At 37.7% G+C, this 24,492-nt stretch overlaps 1 protein-coding gene across 2 annotated transcripts in view; it reads right to left on the reverse strand.

Moving 5' to 3' along the window:
* CDK14 (cyclin dependent kinase 14) overlaps positions 1-24,492 on the reverse strand; it is a gene marked incomplete at both ends in the record, with an annotated part of 247,792 nt that overhangs the window by 55,766 nt on the left and 167,534 nt on the right. For both annotated transcript variants that reach the window (XM_084260301.1, XM_084260302.1), the window contains 2 exons: positions 4,496-4,589; positions 14,952-15,072. In XM_084260301.1, coding sequence (XP_084116427.1) covers positions 4,496-4,589; positions 14,952-15,072 — 215 coding nt within the window. The remainder of the gene's footprint in view (positions 1-4,495; positions 4,590-14,951; positions 15,073-24,492) is intronic.

Below are 24,492 nucleotides of genomic sequence, written 5' to 3' on the forward strand. Positions count from 1 at the left end.
AAACAGCATTAAATGCCCTTGTCCTGCCTGTGCGGAGATCTACCAAGTATCAGGAGGACTCTTTGTATGTTTTTCTTGCGGTGAAATGTAATTTTCAGTGTACTTGGCATCAAGACTAAAGTTCAGCCAACGCACAGATAATTCCTTTATCAGGAAGGCTTTGGAGCCTGGGAGGAAAATTCACTTTGATCTATACTGGCTCTCAGAATCCTCACATAAAGTCGAAAAGGCAGTAATACCTTCCCACTTCAAAAAAAAAAAAAATTCCAGAAGAAAAATTAAGCTAGCACAAGAAATTAAACTCTGATCTGGTCTGAATCTTGTTTGAAGAATAGCAAATATAAAAGCACATCCTTGTATTTAAAACAGATCCATGACCAAGTTGGTTCCTTCAGTGTGGCTCAGGATAAGTCACAGGCGTAGCACAGGCTTCAGTGTAATCAGCTTTAACACTCAACTAATTCATTCTGATCATCACCAGATCCAAGGTGCTGTCAATTCTGCCCTGTACAGGGCCAGCATTTGGTGTGGCTTTTACTTCTAGACACAATTAAAGCGTATTTATAATGACAGCTTCTCCTTGATACAGAAAAGCTCTCAGCTTGCATCTAGAGAAACGTATGCTCACAATCAACAATAATAAGCTAAGATCATAACCTAAACTTTATGATCTTAGCTACTCCATATCAGAAGCCAAAGAGTATCACCATGTTAATGTAGTTTTAGTTTGATTCAACAGGTTGCCTTACATATTTTACTATTCCCCTAGCTTTACTGTTCAACATGCACTTGATTGAAACTTCATCCTGTTTTGTGCACATATTACTAGACTAAATAGAAATGCTGAGATTACTGTGTCAGATTGTTGGCCCATCGGACCTAGCACCTTGCAAGTAAACCTCAAGTTGCTTGTCTCCAAGAATGACAAAGTAGTTTTTGCTGCATCTTCTCATTCATGCTGGAAATAATGATGAGACATCACTAACTTGATACTTAAGACAAAAGACTTGTTAGCTCTTACGGACTGTAATTAGACTTTTCTCTCTTATTTTCTGTGATGCAGTTCTACCCAGAGAACCTAGATAGAAAGAAACCTCAGTTCCAATATGTAGCAAAAAAGCATGAGCGAAGATATAATCACCACTGAATTAAGAAATTTTATTCACTGTTCAACTTTGAAAAAGCAGCCTCCTTATATGTGTGGTTTCCTTTTTACTTGCTAAGTACAGGGTTTTTTAAAGAGATTATCCATGCTTGCAAGTAGAGTTGCAACAAAGAATTCATGTTATCAGATCCAAAACAACTTGCAACTTGCTTATCCATCAACATCTCCAAGTGCTAGAACAGAACAGATTCTGATTTACAAACCCTTGCTATTCTATTGAGGCCTAGCACAGTACTGCACCTGAGGATGCTTATTATAAACAGCTGCTGTAACAAAAATAGAGAATCTGTGTATACTACCATTTAAAACCCCACAAATGTTTTTAATGTTTTCCTTGTCAGAAAACACAAACTTCAAAAGTTAAAACAAAACTGAAAAAAAAATACTTAAACAAAACTGAAAGATCAATCTCTGTCCTTAATCTATTATATACAATCACTTAATCAAGCCATTAGTAAACATAAACAAACATCAATCATAGCAAGGAAAAACATATGTGGTGTGCTGGGTTGCATCTATCCTTGCTACGTAAAAACATGAAGAATGCCAACAGTAGAGCCATGCGAAAGCATTCAGGGAATGGCTCTTCCACTTGACAATCACTGCTGGAACAGCATACATACAACTTATTTTAAATTTCATTTACATAATAAGGGGAAATTACACAATAGGAAATCAAACAGCCATTTAAGATTTTTCAGCTGCTGTTCACATTAAATTTTGTTCACTTTTTCTGACTATTATTTCTTAGCATTTTCTGAGTTTCTTACTATAATGTAACTGATACCCTAAAAGGCTCAAGCTGCAACCTGGACTCTTCTGTGCTCTGGATGTGTAGCTATAACTAATGACAACGGCACAAGATACAACACAGATTAATATACCTTTCGCTCCAAATTGTGTATTTTAAAAGACTACATGGTAAAAGGGTTTGTGTGAAGGTGAACTGTATTTTATACCATTTTCAGAAGACTATCCTTTGTTACAAGAAAACCATCACTGTTGGATGTTAAAAATGTGAACCATGGGAAAACTGTGAAGTCTTTTGTTGGGTGATCTGTTTCTTTCACAGCTGTGTAAGGTCTCACTGTGTAGGAGTTAATTGTATTAGTTATCTGGTGTAACAACCTGATTAATTTTGTACTTAGCACTATTAACTACCACACTATCCATGATTCACTGGAGACTGAATGAATTAAATCCTTCTGTTCAAATACAAAACCAAACAAGAATAATCCTTTGTTTTATAACTTTTAAATATATGACTTAAACACTTAATGATGCTTAGAGTACATTAGGAAGGCACACACCGAAACTATTTAGCTAAGGGTAACTAGACATTTCCATTAGAAAGCCTAATTAATTGGGATTTCAAAATTAACTCTGATTTACAACGGACCATAAAACTATTCAGTCCAAAATTATTTTATTGGAGGTTCTGTAAAAGATCAAATTAAAGAAACAATATCAATGAATTACCTCTTGTTATTTCAACATGATTTTCAGTATTTGCTGCTGCAGTTTTAAAACACAGTTTAAAAAAAAATGGCAAGCCTCAAAGCCCCTCTTGGGGTGTATTCAAATTATGAGGATAAGGAAAAGAAAATGGGAATATAAAAAAGGTTTACAAAAGGCATATAAAACCAGGTTGACATGATAAACCTATCACTATCACCTTCTGCACTATATCCTAGGATTTCATAAGACATAGTGCAAAAAAGGTCCATTAAAGGAAGCACTGATTTCTGCTGTTAAGAGTCTACTTAATTTCCAGATCAAAAATACCTACTAAAATTTTACCACAGTAGATGAGTTAAAGCCCCAAAGAGGAATTGTTAATTTCACATTCTATAAATAAGGAGGAAATTTCATCCCAATGAGAAACATAATAATTTAAGAAAGCAAAACTCTGAAACTGGCTCAGAAGTTGCTAGCTTAAAATACACAAGCTGGTGAACAAGGGAAGCAATTAAATGCATCACAGGAACTGCTCAGAACTGCTGCTACTTGCAGCACAGCTATTTTTCCACAGCACAGAATTTTCAGGGTATCAGCCAATTGGGCAGAGGAGCAAAATATTAGACAGAAAATGAGATATTTTTGTATCACAATCAGAAAAGGTCTTATTTACAGAGATTTTTTTCTGAGTCACTCCTAGAAGCAGTTGCTAAATTCCCTGATGTCTCAACAAAAGAGATCTCGTACAAGCCAGATTGACTAAATGAAGAATGTATATTTTATAAAGACGTTATGAAAGACTTTCTTTCCATCCCCATGGGCCAAAAAAGAATCCTAAATAAATCCGCTGCATTTGAAATAAATGGCTACTAAAAAAAAATAACCTTTAAAAGCATGGGTATACTCATGCTTCCCTTCTAAATCTGTGGTCTGAAGCAAACCAGAGATTGACAGGTTGAGGGATGAAGTAGCTTTTGCAGCACTTTCCCCAGTGGCCACTCCATAGTACCGGGATCCACTCTGGCTAGTATCTGGGTGAGTAGTGACTTCCCTGAAAAAACCCACTCCACCACACCACAGCTCCCAGCAGACATCAGAAATGAAACCCTTTATCAGGGAGTCAAGAAAAGTTGCTGCTTTTTCAGCCTTTTGAAAGGGAACTGCCAAACCAGAAGCACAATGGGAGAAAGAACAAGTTAAAAAAACAAACCAAAACAACACAAACCCACAAACAAACCAAAACACAAAAACCTTCACACAACCCTGGAAATAAACATATTCACATTATGGTTCACCCTCCATATAAATTATCTCCTCTTTCACTCTGAGCATGAATGTGCCACCAGTATCTATGAGCTTACACCTTATGAAGGGCCCAACCAGGCTGGAAAAGCAGTAATAAAGGACTCCTGCTGAATCTGAGTGTAAAGCGTGATTTCTCATTTCACATTCTGTTTCTCACCTCATTTCCTATCTTACTTTTTCTTTATAGGTCTATCACACACACACACACAAACACCCCTATGTGATTGTCATTATACTATTTGCAATATATTAATAAAGCACCAGCCAGATTCATCATTTTTGATCACTGATTGCAAACTGGCTGGATCTCCATCACCTCACATTTGGAAAGCTTTTTCTCACAATTGTACAAGACCCTTTCTGTAGATTATTTGAAAAATATTAATTGAAAAAAACTAGGATCTAAACTTATTAGATAGTCTTCAAGAATATACCAACTGCATCTAGCTTGTGGACCAGGCCTCTGACCTTTGGCTCTATCAGTAATTTAATTCCTGACACAGAGATACATGAACATATCAATCCTTTGCTCTCTTAGGCACATTACTTCAGCAATAAAGAACTCACCAGAAATATCCTTTCAAGTTGATCTTGAATGTCTTTCATTCCTGGAAAAGCAGCGACTCCTTGAATCATTTCTACAAAGATACAACCCACTCCCCTACAGAGGGGGAAAAAGAGGAGAAAAAAAAAAGTATGCAACATTAGAAACATCTCTTATAGGTTGAACAGCCAGCAACAATATCTTTGTATCAATAACCAGTGTATGAATAGTACTTATTTATTTATTAAAATCAATGACAGGCTGAAGGACAAGCATGTACATTTATAAAGCCGATGTATACACAGGAATACTTCTCAGGTGTGTGAAGGCAAGTGTGGAGGTAGCAGGAATATGGACAGTAGCTGCCAAGAGCAATACTAGTGCTCCCAAATAAATTCTGAGGATGTGGGAATGGCAATGAGAGCTCACCCTTGGGAGAAGCTGAATGGGGATGGGACTGTGGGATGGAGGCTCACTGGAAGGGCTTAGCATGGGAGAATAAGCTAGAAAAAATGAGTAAAAAGGGAAAGCGCCTGTGGCTGCTCACAGACACTGAACTAAGCAACTGCCCAAATGTAGATGAGTTCTGGGATGGGCTTGCGTGCACTTTCTTCTTCCCTCTTCCACCATAAAAGGGGGAAGCCTGAAGCCCATAGCTCTAGGGAGCTGTTGACCCCATCCCTCAGAAGTTCTGGCTAAGAGGTACTGCAATGGGCTGAGCAGCCACGGGCTCCCTCCTCGCCCTGCCATGACAGCCCCCTCATTACAGCTCCTGGCACTGGTCTCTCACAAAAGGTACTCCTCATCCCACTCACTGAAACCACTGGCAGAAATACTGAGAAATCAGAGGGAAAAAATATCTGAGGCATACTAACTAGGACATAAAGAATGGATTCTCAAAAGAGTTGAGGAAAGTTTCTGTGACTCTTTAAGCCAAATTTCACATAATCTGTGAACTTCCTGCATCTGAAAAGCAAAAAAACAGGATGCAGAGTTTGATGATATATTTTAACTTTTCAATTACATTTTTCTGCAACTTTCTGCAACTTATCCATGTCTGTATAAGTAACCACACTAAAAAACCCCTTCACTCAAAACAAATGCCTGCCTATTCAATAAGCCAAAACATACATTAAAATGAATCAAGAATTTGTACATCTAGCTACGATACTACCTCTCCCTGAAATTGAGATGTGTTTCTTTGTCAGAATATCTGAGCAATAACCTCTCATTTAACTTTGGTTTTAGAAGTAAATGACTTGGAATGGAGTAATTACATACCTTTTCAATGCTTATGCATCATGACGATGCGCTAAGAAAGCAGCATTTTATTTTAGGGATATGTGTGCATATATTGGCAAGGAAGTGGTTCTAGAATAAAACAACTTAATGAAAACAGACTGCATATTTTCATTAATGCTGGGGATGAGTACTTATAGATACCACTTAACTAAGGTTATCAGTGCACAAACCATGCTTTACTCATTTCTGAAGATTTTGACCATTACTGAATAATTAAATAATATTATGTTCCCAGATAATGAGACTCGATAGTCAAATTTCTTGAAGAAGAAAATCAAACATACATCACTATTTCCTAATTATACATCCCAATGCATAGATACATTAAGTTTCTCCCTAGGCATTCAAAAGTGGAGGAGAACTTTGAAAAGGACAGTTCTGGTCAAAAAGAGAGTTCTCTCAAAAAGAGAGGTTAAAATTTATGTTCCATATGCTTCTGCAGGCTACCAAATGAACTGAATTGATTAAACTGCCATTCATCATTTAGCCTGGTTAGTGCTTCATTAGGCACAGATAGGCACAATATATCTTCGTCAAATACTTATAAACAGTATCAGGATCTAAGGCAAAGAAAAATTCTACATTTCAGTCAGAAGCCATTTATCTGAGATGTGAAATAAAACAATTTAATTTAGACTAAAGAAGAGAGCATTAGAGATCTATTCTTGCAACCGAAAAACAGGCTTTTGGTTAAAGCAGTGTATCAGTTGAGAGCATGTACCGCTGTCTGCAGGCAAATTTCAGCTAGCTGTTTGAACAGAAATACTGTAAAGGCAACAGTAAGATTTTGCCAAATTTTACAGTTTCACATAATTTATTTACAAAATTTCCTACTTTTAGCAGGTCTGACACAAGTATGAGCTAAAAAAACCAAGGAAGAGCTGCAAAAATTCACTACTGAAGAAAAATTTCCTGCTTGAAAGAAGAATTCTATTAAGTATTTGGACTCTTGTGTAACCTAGTACTGCATTTTGTCTCCAGCTGAAATGAGAGTGAGAGTAGTGGAGTTAAATAAACAACAAATAGAAAAAGTCAAAAGGTTATTAAAATCATCGAGGAGAGGAACATAAACAACCTCCAAGGTTTGAGCTGGAGGATTGCAGTTCCCTTTGCCCCTCTTGAAAATTAAGCTTTTGCTTGGTTTCAAAGCTTATAGTGTTCAGGACATTAAAGAATAAATCCATAAAAAGATTAAATGAACACTAAGGATACAATAACAACAAAAAAGTATGACACTGAACTGATAGGAAATACCCAGAAGACTATAACAACACACAGAAGCTTCAAGATGTCTGGATGGTATTTTAGATGTCTTAGGGGGATCAGTGAATTTTAGGCTCACAGCAACTAGAAATTGAGTATAAAATAGGAACCCTGATTCACAAACCATAAGTACACAGACATTGAACATGAAAAGAAATAAAGCCTCTACAAGGCCTTGAAATTTATTCTGGTTTTTCTAGACCTAACAAACTATTAAAAAGATTAGAGAGATTTTTGAGCAAAGCAAAAATTATTTTCATACCAGAACTACTAGTTTGTATGGAAAAATTAAGAGAACAATATCATTCCTGGATACAAAGAAACACATGGGACAAGGAAAACATGACGACTCTGTATTTAAAATTATGCAAAATGAAGGACAAAGAAGAACTGATTAGGATTTTAATGGTTCCCAGTACTGTAGGTAAGTCTAGGATAGTATAGCCAGAAATAGCAGCATGCCTTTGGGAAATAAAAATTTTAAGGTGAGTGTTAGAGAAAGACACTTAACAATTGTGCTGTAGCCCAGCCTCCCCATGGACTTGAAGCTCCACAGTTACAGTCGTGTAAATCTAGACAAGCTGACACACTTAAGAATATTCTTCAGGGAACAGACTTGCATTAACAGTAGGGTGGATAAGATGATCTCACAGATCTCTCCCATCTCTAGTTACTATGACGCAAAGATTACTTATTGCACTATGGAATGCAACATATTAATGTGGTTTTAATGGGCATGCATCTCTAAGCCTGTTATATGTATCACTCAGCATCTGATGCCATTTTCAGGCAGCATGTGAGAAATACTCTGTGACATAAGAACATCAGCTTAATATATTTCGGTGTATTTTTCTACTCTCTAGGACTTCTGATTTTAAATAAATAAGTCAAATGCTGCAACTTCATTTGGAGATCTTTCCATGGAAGAGTGCAGAATAACCCTGCAAAGTAAAAGTGACAGCCATTTAATGTTGAAATGGGTGGCTTACCCTCTGATGACAAAAAGCGTGACTAAACCTATTGATGTATTGATGAGACCGTATGTGGCCATACCATCTAATATTGCTCTTCTATTGTCCTGCTTAATTTCCTGGCACTCCGTCTGTCACCACACAGCCCTACACAGAGTAAGTTAATAGCACAGCTAAATGAGGTACTCTTGCATTTGAATTGACATAGTAAATGAGCCTGTAAAAATGAAGTTCAATGCCTCAGGAAACTGTCTTTTTGTTGTTGGGTTTTTTTTTTTTTTTCCTGCACAGCTTTTATAATTCAAGAGGATATTCCCTTAAAATTAACTTGTTTACTGGTAGATTGATTTTTATATTTTTGTTTGAAGAATTCACATTCCTGCCTTTGTGTAACAAAGATCATTATCGTGGCCAGAAGAATCTCCAGCCTATTTGTACTCAAATACCGTATATAAAAACCCAACAAACATAAAAGCTTTGGTGAGGCATAACACAAGAGTAATTATTAGGGTTGCTTCCTTCAGTTAATATTCCAATTTTCCTTGATAGATCCATAAAAGAGACTACAGACACAATCTGAAATGAGCTGCTTGCAAACCAAGTTTTTACACTTAAGATTACAGAAAGCTTAGATGCTTACAATATATGTTTTAAACTGTTAAATGTCATGCCCTAAACACATCTGCTTTCTAGCAGGCTCAGTGTGATAACATTCAGCATGTTCTTCACAGTGAAGACCTATACTGCATCTCCACTTAAGGTTTCTATCTGGTCATGAAGCCTGTTTTCAGCAAGCAGGATTTGGCTTCACAGGGGGAAAGGCTTTTATGAAAACCAAGTAACTGCTTCCAGCAATCCTGGTGAGAATCTGAGATTCACAGGAACAGCGGAGTTTACATTCAAGTTTCCCAAACTACATGTAGTTTGCACTGTTAAATATGTCAGAATTTAAACAAAACCACCCCTCCAAAAACAAAACAAAAGAAAAAAGAAAAAAAGCCCACAAAAAACCCAAACAGAAACCAACCAAACAAAAAAAAAAACCCCACAACTACCTGCTTTTTTATGGATTTGCCACCAGGAGGTAGTATTGGAGCCTCGTCCACAAAATCCACTAGTAATACACAACGTGCTGGAAGTGCACGGAGATTTTTATCTTGTCTGAATTATTCAGAAAAGAAGTCACATTCTTATATGATCCTGCTTATGAACAGAACTATGTAAACAAATGAAAAGCAAGGGACTTTTGTCTCCTTAATTGACCAAAATCTGATTTAATTCTGCACTGGCACGCTGCCAGAATACCTGCTGAACTTGGCTGGAATTTGTCCTTCATGGCCACTCCACTTCAATTTGTGAAAAATAACATATGATGGGAGGTTCGATTTGATCAAAGAATCAGGGCAATAAGGCAAACAGTGTACGGTTCTCGCAGAAGAAGTAATGAGTGAAGGAAAATTTCCCTTCCATGATGACAAAGAACAACATTAAAATTTCTACAGAAAGAGGTACAATAAAGGGAAAATAATTTAGTTGAGAGTATGATAGGTCAAAGTAAAGTATGATTGTTGGGAGTATTTCTTTACAGTCATACTTGAAGCAATTGCAATTATAAGTGCATGGAGTGCTCATGTTGTTGCCTTTGTCATTAAACTACCTATCAATTAAAGCTCCAGAAATTTGTTTCTGTTTTGTAGCAGTGCTCAGTTTCTACATTAAGAAATATCATATAAATGACTAAAATGTACATGGTCTCCTTCTGCAAGAACCTTTTAGACTCACTTGTTTTGTAAAAACAGAATGTAAAAAATCAACCCCCACCCCTCACAACCACCCTCAAGAAAATAATATCCAAACTTGAGCAACATTTTGCCATGAGATGCCTTCCTAATGAACGTGTGCTTTCCAGTTTTCTTTTCCAGATCCAGATACCTTTATGCGGTACTTTTCTGACACACACGAAGCATATTTGTAACAGTGAAAAAGTGATAGTAAATCTGATATTCCAAATGGATAAAAGTAGTTTTTTGATGAGAACTGAAATACCATTTCAGTAGCTGCAGACCAAGACGGTTTTCTCATGCACAGTATTTCTCTGAATTCAACCCCATGAGAATCTTCCAATCAAAAGCGAACTGAGCTGACAAAACTTTTGAAGGACTCACTGACAAGGAGAGAAGTTTAATTAACAATACCTTAACAGATATTGCAATATCCAAACCTTAATATTCTAATCCTACAGATTAGCACTTCTTTGGAGTGGAAGTCATAATCATGAAGAACATCAAGGGCAAGAGAACTAATTTACCCTACGCTGTTTTCTCTCTCGGGCCCCAAGCTGTATTTCTTCAGGGAGTACTGGGACTCCTGCTCTCGGATTTCTTTCACCGCAAACTGTTTACAACAGATATAGGATAAAGATGCCTTGTAATGCCCCTTGGGTAAAAAACATAATTTGGTGCACCTGTGTCTAAGACAAGATCCGGTCTTACTTAATAAATATCTTAATTACTGTCATAGGTCTTCTTTGGTCAGATATTCATGAAAGCATGCATGGAATTACAGTGAGCACTCAAATCTGCACTTGGAGCAAGCTGTGTGTGGAAAGTGGCATGTTCCTGAAAATGCCATTTATTTCTCTAACAATAGGATAGATAAAAAACCTCCACTCGAACAGCTTTCCCTAAATTAAGATCAGAATTGAAATCATGTATATCAATCCAGATGTTACAAAGTTAACTAACAGTGATTTAATAAGCAATTTCATAACATTTGACTGGCCTAGTTTTAAGGGATTTCTTCTGCAGCACTACACATAGCTGACGTTAGTTAATTAAAAGTGAATTTAAAATATATCACAGCCCGTAACTTCTTAGGTTACCTGGACTGTGAAAAAGACTTTTTTTTCTAAAAAGCAAAACAACAGGATATGCAAAAAATCGCCAGCTGTTAGCAAACAGAGTGTAAAGCCAGCTGCACTTCAAAATAGAATATCCCTAGTGACTTCCTGATGTAAGCAACCCAGATGTAGCAGAACATGCATACCAGAATCAAAAAGGATTTAATAACCTGTTTAAATTGCTTCATTTACTAATACCATATTCTTCCTGTAAGGAACAAATACAATAGGTTCATTTGGGGATTTTTTTTCCCTAGGTTTCTGTATTACTTGGTATATGGGTTTTAGTAATTCATAAAGCCTTTATGCACTGAAGCTTATTTTCCTTGCATTGACTTTCAAAGGACTATAAAATTCAAGGATTAGGACAAGTTACACCAGAGGCAATGCAAAGCCATTTTCCTAGCTGCTAGTAAGTCCTCATCAAGGGGAGAAAAAAAAAAAAAAAGGTATATCAAAGGTTATCACAGCTCTTTGATGCAGTCTTGGATAGTGTAATACATTCACACAATGCTGCTGTACCAAATGCTGTCAGCAGTAAATCACAAAGCCCAGCGCATTGATTTCCATCACCAGCCTGACACCACTAATGCACGTACGTCTTCATTAATATTATTTTATTGCCAGTGGCTATTTAAAAAAAAAGAATGCAGGAGAATGTAAAACTGCATGTGGATCATTAGCTTTTAGTTACTATCCTAATGCCCTACACCAGCAAATGAAGTGTAAAAATAGCCTACAGCCCCTGCCACCTGCTTCCCAGCCACTGTCCAGTGGTTAATATTTGGACTCCTTTTTCATCCAGCTGGTCTTCTACTCAGTAGGAGCCACACTTTTCGTTCCTTGGGAGCCAGCATGAAATGTCATTTATCATGGTTACAGCAAAGACCCTATGTCTTTACCCCCTGCCCACCCCCCTCCCCCCCAAATAGATGAAACAGCTGTGGTTTCTACCTCAACATTGTTTAAATATTTAGTGAAATGGCTGCCTAGTTTTGTCATCATGTAGATCATCAATAAGGACACGGGAGACCATGCACTATCTGCCATAAGGACATAATGCCAGTAATTGCATAAAAATGCTAATGCAACAAACACACTTTTGATAACAAATTACCAAATTACCTTGGAATCTGATGGTAAATGGGTTTCTCTGCGTCTCCCTTCCTCCCACTCTGGGAAGTCACTAAGTGGTTTTAATGTAATTACGGCCCAGCTATGTACAACCACTGTATAAATAAAGCCCCGAGCCTGCCTGTGCTCCAGCAGAGCTCGCTGTCAGATGTGCTAAATAAGCATAAAGTGACCTTAACTTGCAACTACACCTCTCCCAATCAAACTGGAAGCGCTGTCTCAGACAGCCCAGCTAAGCGGAGAAGTAAAAACCTAAAGCTCTTCTGTCACATACAATATACATTTGCTCTAATCTGATTTCTGATGTGGAACTAGCCGAGCCTCTACATAAATTCCTGCCGTGTGAAAGAAAACATATTACCCGTGCTTTTTTCCTAAGCTTCTCATAGTTCTCCAGCCTGTACAGGGTAGCAAAACTTCAGAAGTGCCATAAATCTAGTACAAAAGCTGTATGACATCATTTTTCATTTGAAATAAATCTCACTGCCTCTATCTGTGAGCAGCAACTGGATCTTTTTTAGACCTATATGAAATGCCCTGTACAAAAGGACATAATTTATTGTTATCATTGAAGATGCAATTACCGTGTTCCTCCTTGATAACTCTTACATCATTAAAAAGTTCTGATAAAAACATGACCTGGATTGCTGAAGTGGCATTTCAAGTCCTTCCTTGGTCTTCCCTGCTGTTCATACAGTTTGAATGTAAACATGATTATCAAGGAAATGCTCAGTCTGCATTTACAATAGATTTTAAATGCTTCTATTAGCTATATGGCTTAATTTGATCTCTATCACAGTAACACCATGTAGTTTGACTATACTTTCAAATAAAATATTTATTGGGAGGAATGTTAAAATATCTGTGTACAGGAGCTATAGAGTAAAACATTTTCCTTTGTGGAAAAAGTTGCAGTAAGAATCAAAAATGTTTTAAAGTCCTTTCATTAGTTTAAAAAAGAATTAAAAAGCCTCTTAAAGTGCAGTATTTTTTAAATTCATAAATGTTAAAAAAAATCTAATGTCTCTTCAAACAAACAAAAAAAATCATTTCAGAGGATTTCCCGAGCAGTTTGCTCTATTAAAGCATTGAACAAATTTCTTCAGCATTTTCCATATATTCTCTCCTTCTCTGTACTTCACAAATTGAGACACGTATGTACACACATACAGAAGAATGTGTGACTCTCAAGAACAGAACACGTGTAGACAGAACTATATATAAGATGATGAGCAGAAAGAACTATTTACTATTTACACCTCCTAGCTATTTCCACCCTTCTTGTCCTGCCTCACCCCAAGAAGTGAAGCTTCTTGCTGAGAGTATCAGAGATATATCTGGGAAAAGAGGTGACTGCTAAACATCAGAAGCAGATGGGATGCAGGGATCACGCATAGTGTGTGAAGACACCAATCAGGTTGAACCTGATCTTTGGGAAAATAGGACTGTTTTAGGACAGATGAGAAGCTAAGATGCAGGGGAAAATTATTTTAGTTCTATAAGGTGGAGAATGGTTTGGAGAAAAGCAGACAGCTGATACAGGAGATGCTGTCTTTGGTTGTACAACTCTAGTGTAGTTGCTGTATCATAGCGTTCACATTTGGACATGCTTGTTCGCCCTCCCTCTTCCTGTCTCCTGGTTCACCTACCATTACAGGTCAAGAAACTACAGCAGCCAGAGGCTCATTTATATTAAATGCTCTCTTCAGTAATAGATATAGTAGTATTTATACTCTGTAACCCCTTCAAATGCAGCAATCCTGCAGCTTCTAACTCCTGCCCCCGGGAGTCAAGACTTAACAGCACCGCAGGGAAAAACTAAATGAGATTTTCAGGAAAATGCAGCTTTTCATCCCACATTCTCTGATCTCAGCTACAGGACCAAGTACAACCTAGTCATGTTTAGCTCCCTTCCTCGGCAACAAAATATTCCTGCTAGGTCATCAATTTCAGTACTAAGGTGCAAGATTACCTTGACAGATATTGTTCACCCACCGTATGAAAACATATGGTCCTTTTTACCGTATCTTACAGTGCCTCTAGACTTTATATATAATCATAATTCCAAATTTAGGTTGCCTGTATTAAAGAAAGGTGTTTCAGCAGACTACAAAAAAAAAATAATTCTGAAACTTGCTTTCAAATTAAATAGGCTGTATAGATTTAAAAAGTCAAATACACATTCAACAAAAATAAATATTCTTCCACAGCATGAGACTTTCTTTGTAAGGAAAAGTACTTTTTCCCACGTTTCTGTTTCTTTAACCAACATGCATTGCTTCTACAGTTGAAGCTCTTACTAATTACAGAATATCCTGTGACGTTAAAACCTACAGGGATAAACAAAGAACCTCCAACTTGGTTTCCAACTGTCAGAAAACCAAATACCTTCTTCGTTCAACACAGGACTAAATGTTACCAAAAAAAGAGCAAGGTGCTGAATGTGAAATGCACTTTGAAACCTGCAGGTCTAAATAAAATCTGCAGACTTCAGGGAAACTGTTCAGTGATGGGTCACACACTGCTTGACTGCTAACAAGTAGAGTAGTTTAAGAACTGAGGCTGTGTTCTCACATCCCAAGAATCCTAGTTTTGTCCCTGCTACAGTTGGGCATGGTAAAAGTCTATCTTCTGCAAAGCAAGTATTACATCAAAGCAAAACCCCACATCAAGATGACAAAAGCCAAGCAATGCAGTCTCTTGCAAAGTACCAATGGCTCTTCCAGTGGTATGTCAACAGCTGCAAACCAGTGGGGTAGAGGGAGAGATTCCTTTGGGGATATACCAAGTGAACCACACAGATTACTACATGTAAGTTTTTTAACTTGCACCACTAATCCCACTGTGTATTTGTTTAACAAGTCTAAAGAAAATAAGACCTAAAGCTATGTAGAGTGTTGCTATACTTACCACATGTCAAGGCAGGTGGAATATTCTGTTGATCCCAGAAGGACATCTGGAGGCCTGTACCATAGGGTTACCACCTCATTGGAATACGTATGACTGGGAACGGATTTAGCTCTTGCAAGACCTGTGGGGTAAATACAAATTAATTAATGCAAACAAAACAAAACTCCAGTTCTCTGTATAGTTATGATCCTAAAAAGATATATATGAGCACACATCACATAAAATGACTGTACATTGCAAGTGGATTTTTTAGTTTGAGTATTGGAATAAGCTGTTCAATGAAAGAACATGGGAGCATCTGTCACTTAGTACCTGCTTTAACAGAGCTGTGAGTATTATGAAGGAATAATAAAATAAGCTTTTTATAATAACAACCACAGGCCCAGGAGACATGCAAAGATACATTGTGGCATAGCTAAGTGAAAGACAAATAAACAAAGATTTCCATTTCCATTAACTGCTCGTCCTTAGGCATCAAGTCTTTAATTTCAGTGTTATTTAGAAGAAGAAAATGAAAGCTCCCAAATAGCACCACAGATGAGACTGGGGTTTTTTTAGGGGAGCCTAAGGAAACCTTCCACAGTTTACACTGCAAAGGCCAGCCTGCTTATTCAAGTTTATATCTGAAAGCAGAAGACACATTTACACATTACCATTCAAATAAATATTAATATTGCAGTAATACATCAGAAAATGGTAGGAGTAAAACTCTTCTCTCTCAACAAACTTATACCGGCAGTGTACCAATCTCAGATGCGGAAATCATTTCAATGAAATCTGTGGCAAATGAGAGGCCTATACGATTTACAATTGTCTTTTAAACCTGTCAGTCATTTAAATTATTCACTTTACTACACAACCATATTCAATCTCATGTAAAATTGGAAAAAATTTAAGAGCGACTCTCCTATGCTAAAGCCAGACATAAAAAGCATATTTTTCTAACAGTTCTCCTACAGAAACCTCTCTCCTTCAGAAAATGGAAAAATATTTTCAGGGCTACGGTGACTGTTCCCATCACATGCCTGCAAACACCTTTTCCAAATAATCCGCTCCTTGTTATTGCTTTGAGGCCTTCCGCTCCTTCACTGGGAACACCGGATAAGCACAATGTAATTGAAATCAGGAGAATATGCTACTGGGTTCTTTTGTGTCTTCCTAAACAAGGAACTACTGATTTCCCTCTCACAAAACAAATGTAATTACTATATGAAATTGCTATAACAGAAGGTCATGTCTTACACCTTACAGAAACCAGAAAGAGAAGTCATACATCCAGAAATACGCAACGTGAGAATTCACGCAAGAGTGCAGTTGAGAGTCCTTTGCACCTTTATTCTTAATATGCTGGAGAAGCTATTTAAGAACAGTTAATCTCAGTGAATACATCTCCATAGTAATGATGGCAAATCTTGCCAGTAGACTGTGTTATCAGCTGATTATAGCAATTAGACCAGTGTAGAGGAATAATTTGACTTCTATGCCAGAATTTCTTCTAAAAAATTACATTTCAAATATGAATAACCACTTCTAATTTAGGTTTTCAGACTTCCATCTTTTTTACACTGGTGCACTTGGCCACCAGCTTGACAAATCACTTGGCTCATACAGACATCTCAGGGTGGGCTAATGCAGCACAGCCCCAAAAAAGTCAGAGGAGAGGTCACATCACACACTCCGCAGTGCCTCAGCCTCCAGATCAATGTTTTCCTTCTAAAAGACCAAAAACCACCAAATGCACTAACTAGTAAGTTCTTAGTCCCAGCCCAGAGAAACATTTATATCCCTAGCACCTATATCCCACATGACTAAACTAAAACAGTAGTCTCCAAATTTGTCAATAAGGACCTTCTATTATTAAGCTAAATAAAAATTGTGGAAGGATTTGAGAAGCCTGGATGGTGAAAGCCTTCATCCTTCTATACCTGTTTGAGCCTCCCAAAGACTGACTTTGTTTGCAAACAATTTCCTCTCCAATCTTCTCCCCAGCTTTGATAGGAGAAAATGCACAGGCAGGCAGGGAAAAGGCATTTTTGTGAAGCTAGCAACATCATGTGATTTGGGGAAAGCTGTCAAAAAGCTTTAGAGCTTATGGAGCAAGAAATGAACTCAGGTCTCTGTGACATAAAGTCTTTGATCCACACACTCAAGAAATCTCCTCTGCAGGGACGAATAAATACCCAACTTGCCATACAAGAAATCATGCTGCAAATAACACAATATCCATGCTTGCCTGACAGTTTCTGTCACTTTACTGGCCAGCATGGAATTTTGCAAGTGCTACAGCCAGCCCAAGAACACCTTCCCTCCTCCTGCACGACTGATCACCACAGAATCAGCCCTCCCATCCTGCTGGGACATCCCACCCCATTTCCTCAGCCCACCACTTCCAAATGTCCTAATCTGTTCCAGGTTAGCCAAAATCCATCTGATTTTCAAAGGATGGCCCTTTTTGGCTAATCCCAGTCCCTGCTGCTGTCACTTAAAACACCAGGAAAGTCTCCTCTAAGGTTAGCCTTAACATCTGGTTTCTCAGTTATAAGAGGATCTTTACCAAAATGGGGAAAGTTAAAAACACAACAGCTGATTTCCTAGTTGGGCACATACACAACTTTGGAGACTGGAGAAAGCAAGAGTGAATAGCCCCAGGAAATACTCACAAAGGCTAAAATGGGGCAGAGGATAATTTGGCACAGTCCCTCTGTTCAGTCAGTCGCTCCCCCTGTGCAGAGCTGAAAGCAGGAGCTGCTTTGTGTAAGGGAGGGAGCAAAGTTTGATTTTCTGAGCAATGCTCTGTGTAAATAAACCATTGGCAACTATGAGCACTTTCACTTGAAGACTCAGAATTAATGTAAATGTGTTTCATCACACTTAAGGCATGAAAAAATAGCCTCATGTTTCAGATATATTTACAGTCTAAAAAGAATGGTATCAAAACATATATATATATGTGAAACACTAACAAGATACTCCACTTCTTGTTTTGATGCTCCAGATACAGATGACAGTTACCAGTTGATTTTTTTTTTCAGATATCTTTCTGAAAGAAAATTCGCTACATATTTTATACCCATTTGCACATCCAAATATGCTTACTCATGCAAAATTTATTTAACCACATCTTTCAACTGAAAGAAAACTGAAGGGTAGGATTAATTAGCACAGCATGTTCGATCACTTTCTTTAAGGGTTCCCTGTCTGTTTCCATGGCTACACTACAGGAAGAGCGACAATCTCGTTTCAAAATGACGGAGCTTATGGGGGATCATCAAAACTTCAACCCTTAATGGCCAGTGTGCATAGAAGCCAGAAGGTAAATGGAGAGATCACCAGGTGAGTATCCAACATTTACATATTGCTGCTCGAGCACTTTTTTTGCCTGGGAAGGTGGAGGGAAGTCCTCCTGACATGCAACGAACTCCCCTCTGGTTCCTGTGTCTTCTGAAAGATAACAGGTCATGCGTGTCCTGCTGTTGCAGCCTTATTTTGAGAGAAGGAAGCCAAGCATAAGGCCCGGTTATTAAGAGTCAGGTCGCGTCAGACCCACTGGGGAACTTGAGTGTAATTATGGGAAGAACAGACACTGTTTAATGATCTCCAGGCACTTACTTCTATGGCCATTATTTATCCAAACTGAAAGAAGAACTGTTCTGATGCATTACATACTGCAAGGCTTGCACAACAGCATACCACAACTTTCTTTTAACTCATTCATTAAACAATAGCTCAGGACCCCCCTGCCTCCTGCTGTGAATTTAAAAGAAAAGAAAACATAACCAAAAAAGGTAAGAAGATATTTCCTTCCCTAGTAAACACAATTTTCTCTGCTTCATCTGGCTTTATCTTTTGTCAGCTTCTGAGGTTGTATCTGATTTTAGCTGGCATCAGTTATTGACAAAACACATTGCACTCATTTATCACCATAATTTTTAAATTGTATTTGGCCTTTACAAAAGGCTGTAGCTATATCCAGACTCAAGACCTATTTAATACCCACACTTTTGGGTACACAAGTACACATATTAATATTTGATATCTCTTTAGATACAGGATAGCTTTCTAGTCAAGTTCATACAACAATCAGGAAGCCTTTGTTCACAGCGAATATGACTCCACAAATAAGGAAACCAGTCACGTCTAAAAACAAGGGCTTACCAACCGTGCTCGTAGTTTTCCTTTCCATTACACTTTAAATGTGTTGAGCTGTTTGCTATTTTGATTTAGATATATGAAAAATGACTCTAGCAAGATAAAACCATTTTTTGTCATTTTTCCTTCATTCAGATTCTTTCCACAGTTCCTTTTTAGCCTCCTGTATTGTTTAACAGTTACCTAGAATTTGAGGTAAACAGCTTACAAAACTGTAACTATGATTCAGTAACAATATTAAAATATTGTTAATGTATTCTGTGGTGGATCATGAACTGTCAACTTCATTTAACCTATTTACTTGTGTTCCAGCAGAAGAATATTTATTCAGTGAATACCTGAGTGACAACAGGGTAAAATGGGTGGAAACACTGACACCGTTTCAATAAAGCAGTCAGCTCTCTAACCCAGAAGTCAGTCCTCAGCAATCAAAAGCATCCTGCAGCCTTTAGGTGCCTCTGCCATTTACCTGAACCGTCTGTCTCCAATATGTGGCTTTATCACAGCATCTGAGTTAAATTCCTTTCAAATAAGACAAATTATCTACAATATCCTATGTCCAGGTCCTAATACAGACACTAGATTATGGTAATGTTGTTAATTTATAAAAGTTACCCACTATCAGGGAGAGCCTAATTAGGTTACCAAATTAGTATTCCCAAAATGCACTTGAGCAATGACTGGTCTCCCATACTGGGTTCAGGAGTCAGCCTTCAGGAGACAGAGCAGTAAGTAAGGCAAAAGGCATGCATGCCTCTCGGCCTGTCTGGTTTTTCCTGCCTTATCAGTTGTTCTAATGAAAGATCATTTTTCCTTGCAAATCTTATCTCATGTATGTCTTCAGACAACTACTTAGAGCAATGCAGATGATAATTATTCTGGTCTGTGAATGGGACTCAACTGTCAATTTGACAAACACAAGTTACAGAAAGGGGAGATATGGAAATACTTTTCTGCTACCAGAAAAATGATTCTAGCCATCCTGAAAAGTGTTGTTCTTTTTTCAACAACTCCAGCATCATCTCTTTCGTCACTACCTCTTCCCTCTGCCTCCTGAGCCACCCAAAGGATCACAGGCAGTGGAAAAGTGGGATATGAGGAAGAGCTCAGCTGTTGCTTGTATATTAAAAGATCCCTTTGATTACTTTGACTGAAAGCCATCCTAGCTATAAAGCTGTTTATTTCCCTGATTTAAAGTCCTTATTAAAAATTCTGACACATTTTGAAAAAGCTCACTGATGCTGAACATGTACCATCACTGCCAGATTCATTCATTGCCTATTAGCAGAAAGAAACACACTAAAAATCCAGTTCCAATCAAAAAGCAGTATGGAACTGCGAAAGAAATATACATTCCATTTTCAACACCAGAAAAACATACCTATTCCCATGACCTTCTGGGTCAACATGAGTATGATCAAACTGCCTCTGCTAGTCTGCAAGCAGATAAATAACAGTGTGGGCAGGAAAAAAAAGAAGAAACAATCTGCACCTATACTGTAAACATTCACACAGCCTCCAAAGCTAACAGAACTCAAGGACAGCAAGTGACTCCACATCAAAGATAACTTCTGCATTACTGAAAAGACCTGGATTCATTATGGGTATGATGTACGTGCTCACAATACCTTAACAGCTGACTGATTTAAATCTTGCTTTCTGGATTCTAGATTTTTACTTAATGATCCTCAGTTTGTTGTGTCACAAAAAATCTGTACGAAGATGATACCTTCTCCTCCTAACAACATCCCAGCACGAGCACACCACTTTGCTAATAAGGCTGGAAGTGGAAATGTCAGAATTACTCATTCCACGGTGAAGTTATTAGGTTTGAAGCAAAGAGTTAACAATGGTTGAACAGATGGTTTTAAATTGGGAAGATCTGCAGAGCACAGGGAGGAAGTCCTAGAAAGGACAAACAGGCAGAATATAATTCTTCATTGAAAATGAGAGGTAATGCATCCCAGGATACTGTAATGTTCCCCGAGAAAAGGGAGAAAACTGGGAAGCAGTTATGAATGAATGAGCCCAATACTGGACAATGATTTGAGTTTAGAAGAGAATAATCATAAGAATTAAAAAGTTATATGTGGATTTTTGAGACATATAAGCAATAGACTTACTGAAGACAAGAAAAGTAACAGACCTCTTTCCTACCGTTTTGAGGTAAAAATGTTTCTCTGTCAGGATTTTCCTCTAATAAATCAAAGGAATTCAGGAAAAAAAAGTGATCCATGGTAAAAGTGTTGTATGGAGACAAAGTGGGAGCTAGGGATGTCCAATTCACTGAAGTGGAATAGTCCATTGAGCACTTAGTGCAGTACAGGCTGTTGTGTATAAAGTTAACAATTTTTGTGATCCCCATCTGTACAACTAAGCAGGACTGCAAGAGACATTTCTAGGTGACTCCATCTGGGGTTCAAGTAAAAATGAACCAAGCATATCAACTAGTACCTTGATAACCTATCATCTGATGGAAGCGCAGTAGTTACTTGACAAACTGCATGAGACAGACTAAATATGACGCACTGGTAAAGAAATAAATTGGTTTGCTCTGTGCTGTACAAGACCCATCTTTTTAGAAAATCATCATGTAGACAAACTGCCCCCCTCCCGTTTTGTTCAGGTGCGAAGAGGACTGAACACATACCAAATTCAAGACCATCATATACAGGGCAGCAGTACCATCTAAATCCTTCTAGTTAGACATTGGATTAAATCTGACAGCTGGAGAACTGTGAAATAAGCACAATTTGGTGCTACAGTAGTGATTCATGGTCATCCAAACAGAACCACAGAAGCTAAGTTTCACCAAGAGTTTTATATTCAAACATCTAAACCCAGTTGTTTATACTGAGGTAATTTTGTTGGTGATGTGGTGGTGAACAGAGGTGGTGAACTCTCCATCTACTAATGGGGTCTGTAACTCAGTGTAGTCAATCTGCGGAGCGCTGGAACACTGATGAAAGGTAACAATAGTGGCGTGACTGCTGGGACATTACTCTTTGGAGTGATTTATTCCAGTGGGATACCAAAATATTGCTTATCCATATTTTCTCATCCAGAGGTAAAATACCTGGAGAACTTTGATGAAGACAGTACCTTAAGTCCTAGTCAGCTACTAAAACCTTAATCAAGTACCTGTAAGTTTATTTACATACAGATCCGATCCCAGGAACTGGTTTATGTAGTTAATTTAACAAGAAGAGGACTAAATGGAGAAGGAAGTATCTGAACAACATTAAGATCTACAAGCAGTACTTTGGGAAAGCAGATCTAACAGCTATTTTATTTATAAATCAAAGAACGTTGCCATTTGACATTACTCTGCAGGAGTGGAATTTGTGAATCTGAAAAACTGTCACCACATGGGTGTTGAAACCATCAATTCTTCCAGTACAAGATCTGACTTATGTATGAACAGCAAATTCTGCAACTACCAGCCACCAACTCCTGGCCCCTGTTCTGCACAGCCAAGGCAATTAAGTTTGATGTGCCTGCTCTTCCAGCTAAGGTGTCACCCCAGCCTACATTTCCAGGCTGCAGGACGCAGCTGCCTTTGTTCCATTATCCAGCTTCATCTTTTGAACCACGGCTGCCCTGCCTGGCACAAACGGTTCTCTAGTGATCATGGAGTTTAATCCAGGCTGCTTCCAGTACCCGAGACAGACTATTTATAGAGAAGACAAATACTCAGCTGGATTTCTGTCATTGTTACAAATATGTTCTACTCTGCAGCTTACGTATTTCCTCAGCAGGTAAAAATGCTGTCATGGCCGCTCTGTTCTAGAGAACTCCAGTACGTTTTGCATGTGCTATCACGGTAGTACACACGTTCTGTTTTAAGTCAGAGAGACAGAAAGATCTGAAAATATGAGTACAGGCATTGGTGCAAAACTAATAAAACTTAGGATAAAAAAATTTTCACTTATTTCAAAGCTAATACACCAAACAAAAAAAAATACAGGACATCTGAAGGTTTCATGAAAATTTGAAGTTATTTTCACCTTGTTTTCAAGTGTGAAAACCTGTGTAAGTACTGTTGCTTTTGTAAAGCAATATTATAAAGCAACGTTTTATGACAGGAGTCTCAGATTCACCTGTTCAACTGAATCGCTCCTCAAAATTCATTTAATGTATATGTCATCTTAAATTAGCTGAATCACAAATCTTAGAAGAAAAGTTTTATGTGAGAGACATTCCAATATGCTTAGGTCTAAATTATTATTTGACTTTGCATCAGTAATCAGGCATCTGTATTCCTGCAGAGCCACCTAATCAGTTCTTAATGCAATTTTGTCACAGCAAAAGAAATGAGAACAGACAATTTCATTTAAAAAAAAAATACATTGGAAGAACATTAAAGCTGGGCCTTAACAGTATGATTCTGGAAACATGTATTGAAAAGCAAATGTTTCTCATGTAACAATCTGCAGTGACACTGAAACACTCAAATGCCACTGCCAGGACAGCAAAATTGGAGCCATATGACCAAATCTAGGCAATTATGTACAGATGTAAGCCAAGTCAGAACAATTGCAGAACCTTGTATTGTAACTGAATAAAACAAGTGAAAAATTGTTAGCACTGAAACCAAGCCATTCTTTTAACTATTCTTTCATTTAAGTCAAGGACAGTGGAGGTACTTCCCCATGTAATGCTGGATAAAAACTACTTGTAGATTGCAAGCAAAGCAATAGTATTTTGACCACAGACAACATACTACTGTCATATTATTAGTACCTGTGAAACATTCCATGTTTTATTTAAACCATTTACTATTAGTAGTTTGCATGTATGAGCAAACTGTTAAGTACAGGTGAGCACAACTCATTTAGTATCACATCCTGAAACCTGTGTATCAGAGCTGCTGGTAATCCTGAGCACGGTAAGACAGAATGGACAAACAGCTGCCAAAGTTTCAAGAAATTACTGTTAGGCTTTTGTGTACATTTCAATGAGCCTCTGCCTTTTTCCTTTTCCTTTTCCTTTTAAAATTCTTTATTTTTTTCCTAAGGTCTAGAGACAGTTCAAATGTGAATCTGGTTTCCAGCTTGCTTCAAGAACCCATAACTTAATGTCAATGATGACATGTACCACAGAAAAAGTTTCTCCTTTCTAGTGCCTTGTACTCAGTACCTGCTTTTACAATCAAATCAACCACTGCAGTTATTATGTAACTTAAAGACCACCACAATGAAACATCCTTGAAAGCAAATATGGTCATAACAGCAAATATAACTGAAAAACTTGACATCTGAGTGACTTAAAAATTGCTGCAGTACGAAAGATATGAATATGTTCATGGATGTGGGTGTGAATAAAAAAGGTGGCATCTGAAAGTCTCCTTCTCCTTTATTTCCAATGACCCCAGAAAAAAAATGCTACAATA

The sequence above is a fragment of the Gallinula chloropus genome (genome assembly GCF_964237585.1).
Source record: "Gallinula chloropus genome assembly, chromosome: 2".
In the NCBI taxonomy this organism is placed as follows: Eukaryota; Metazoa; Chordata; class Aves; order Gruiformes; family Rallidae; genus Gallinula; species Gallinula chloropus.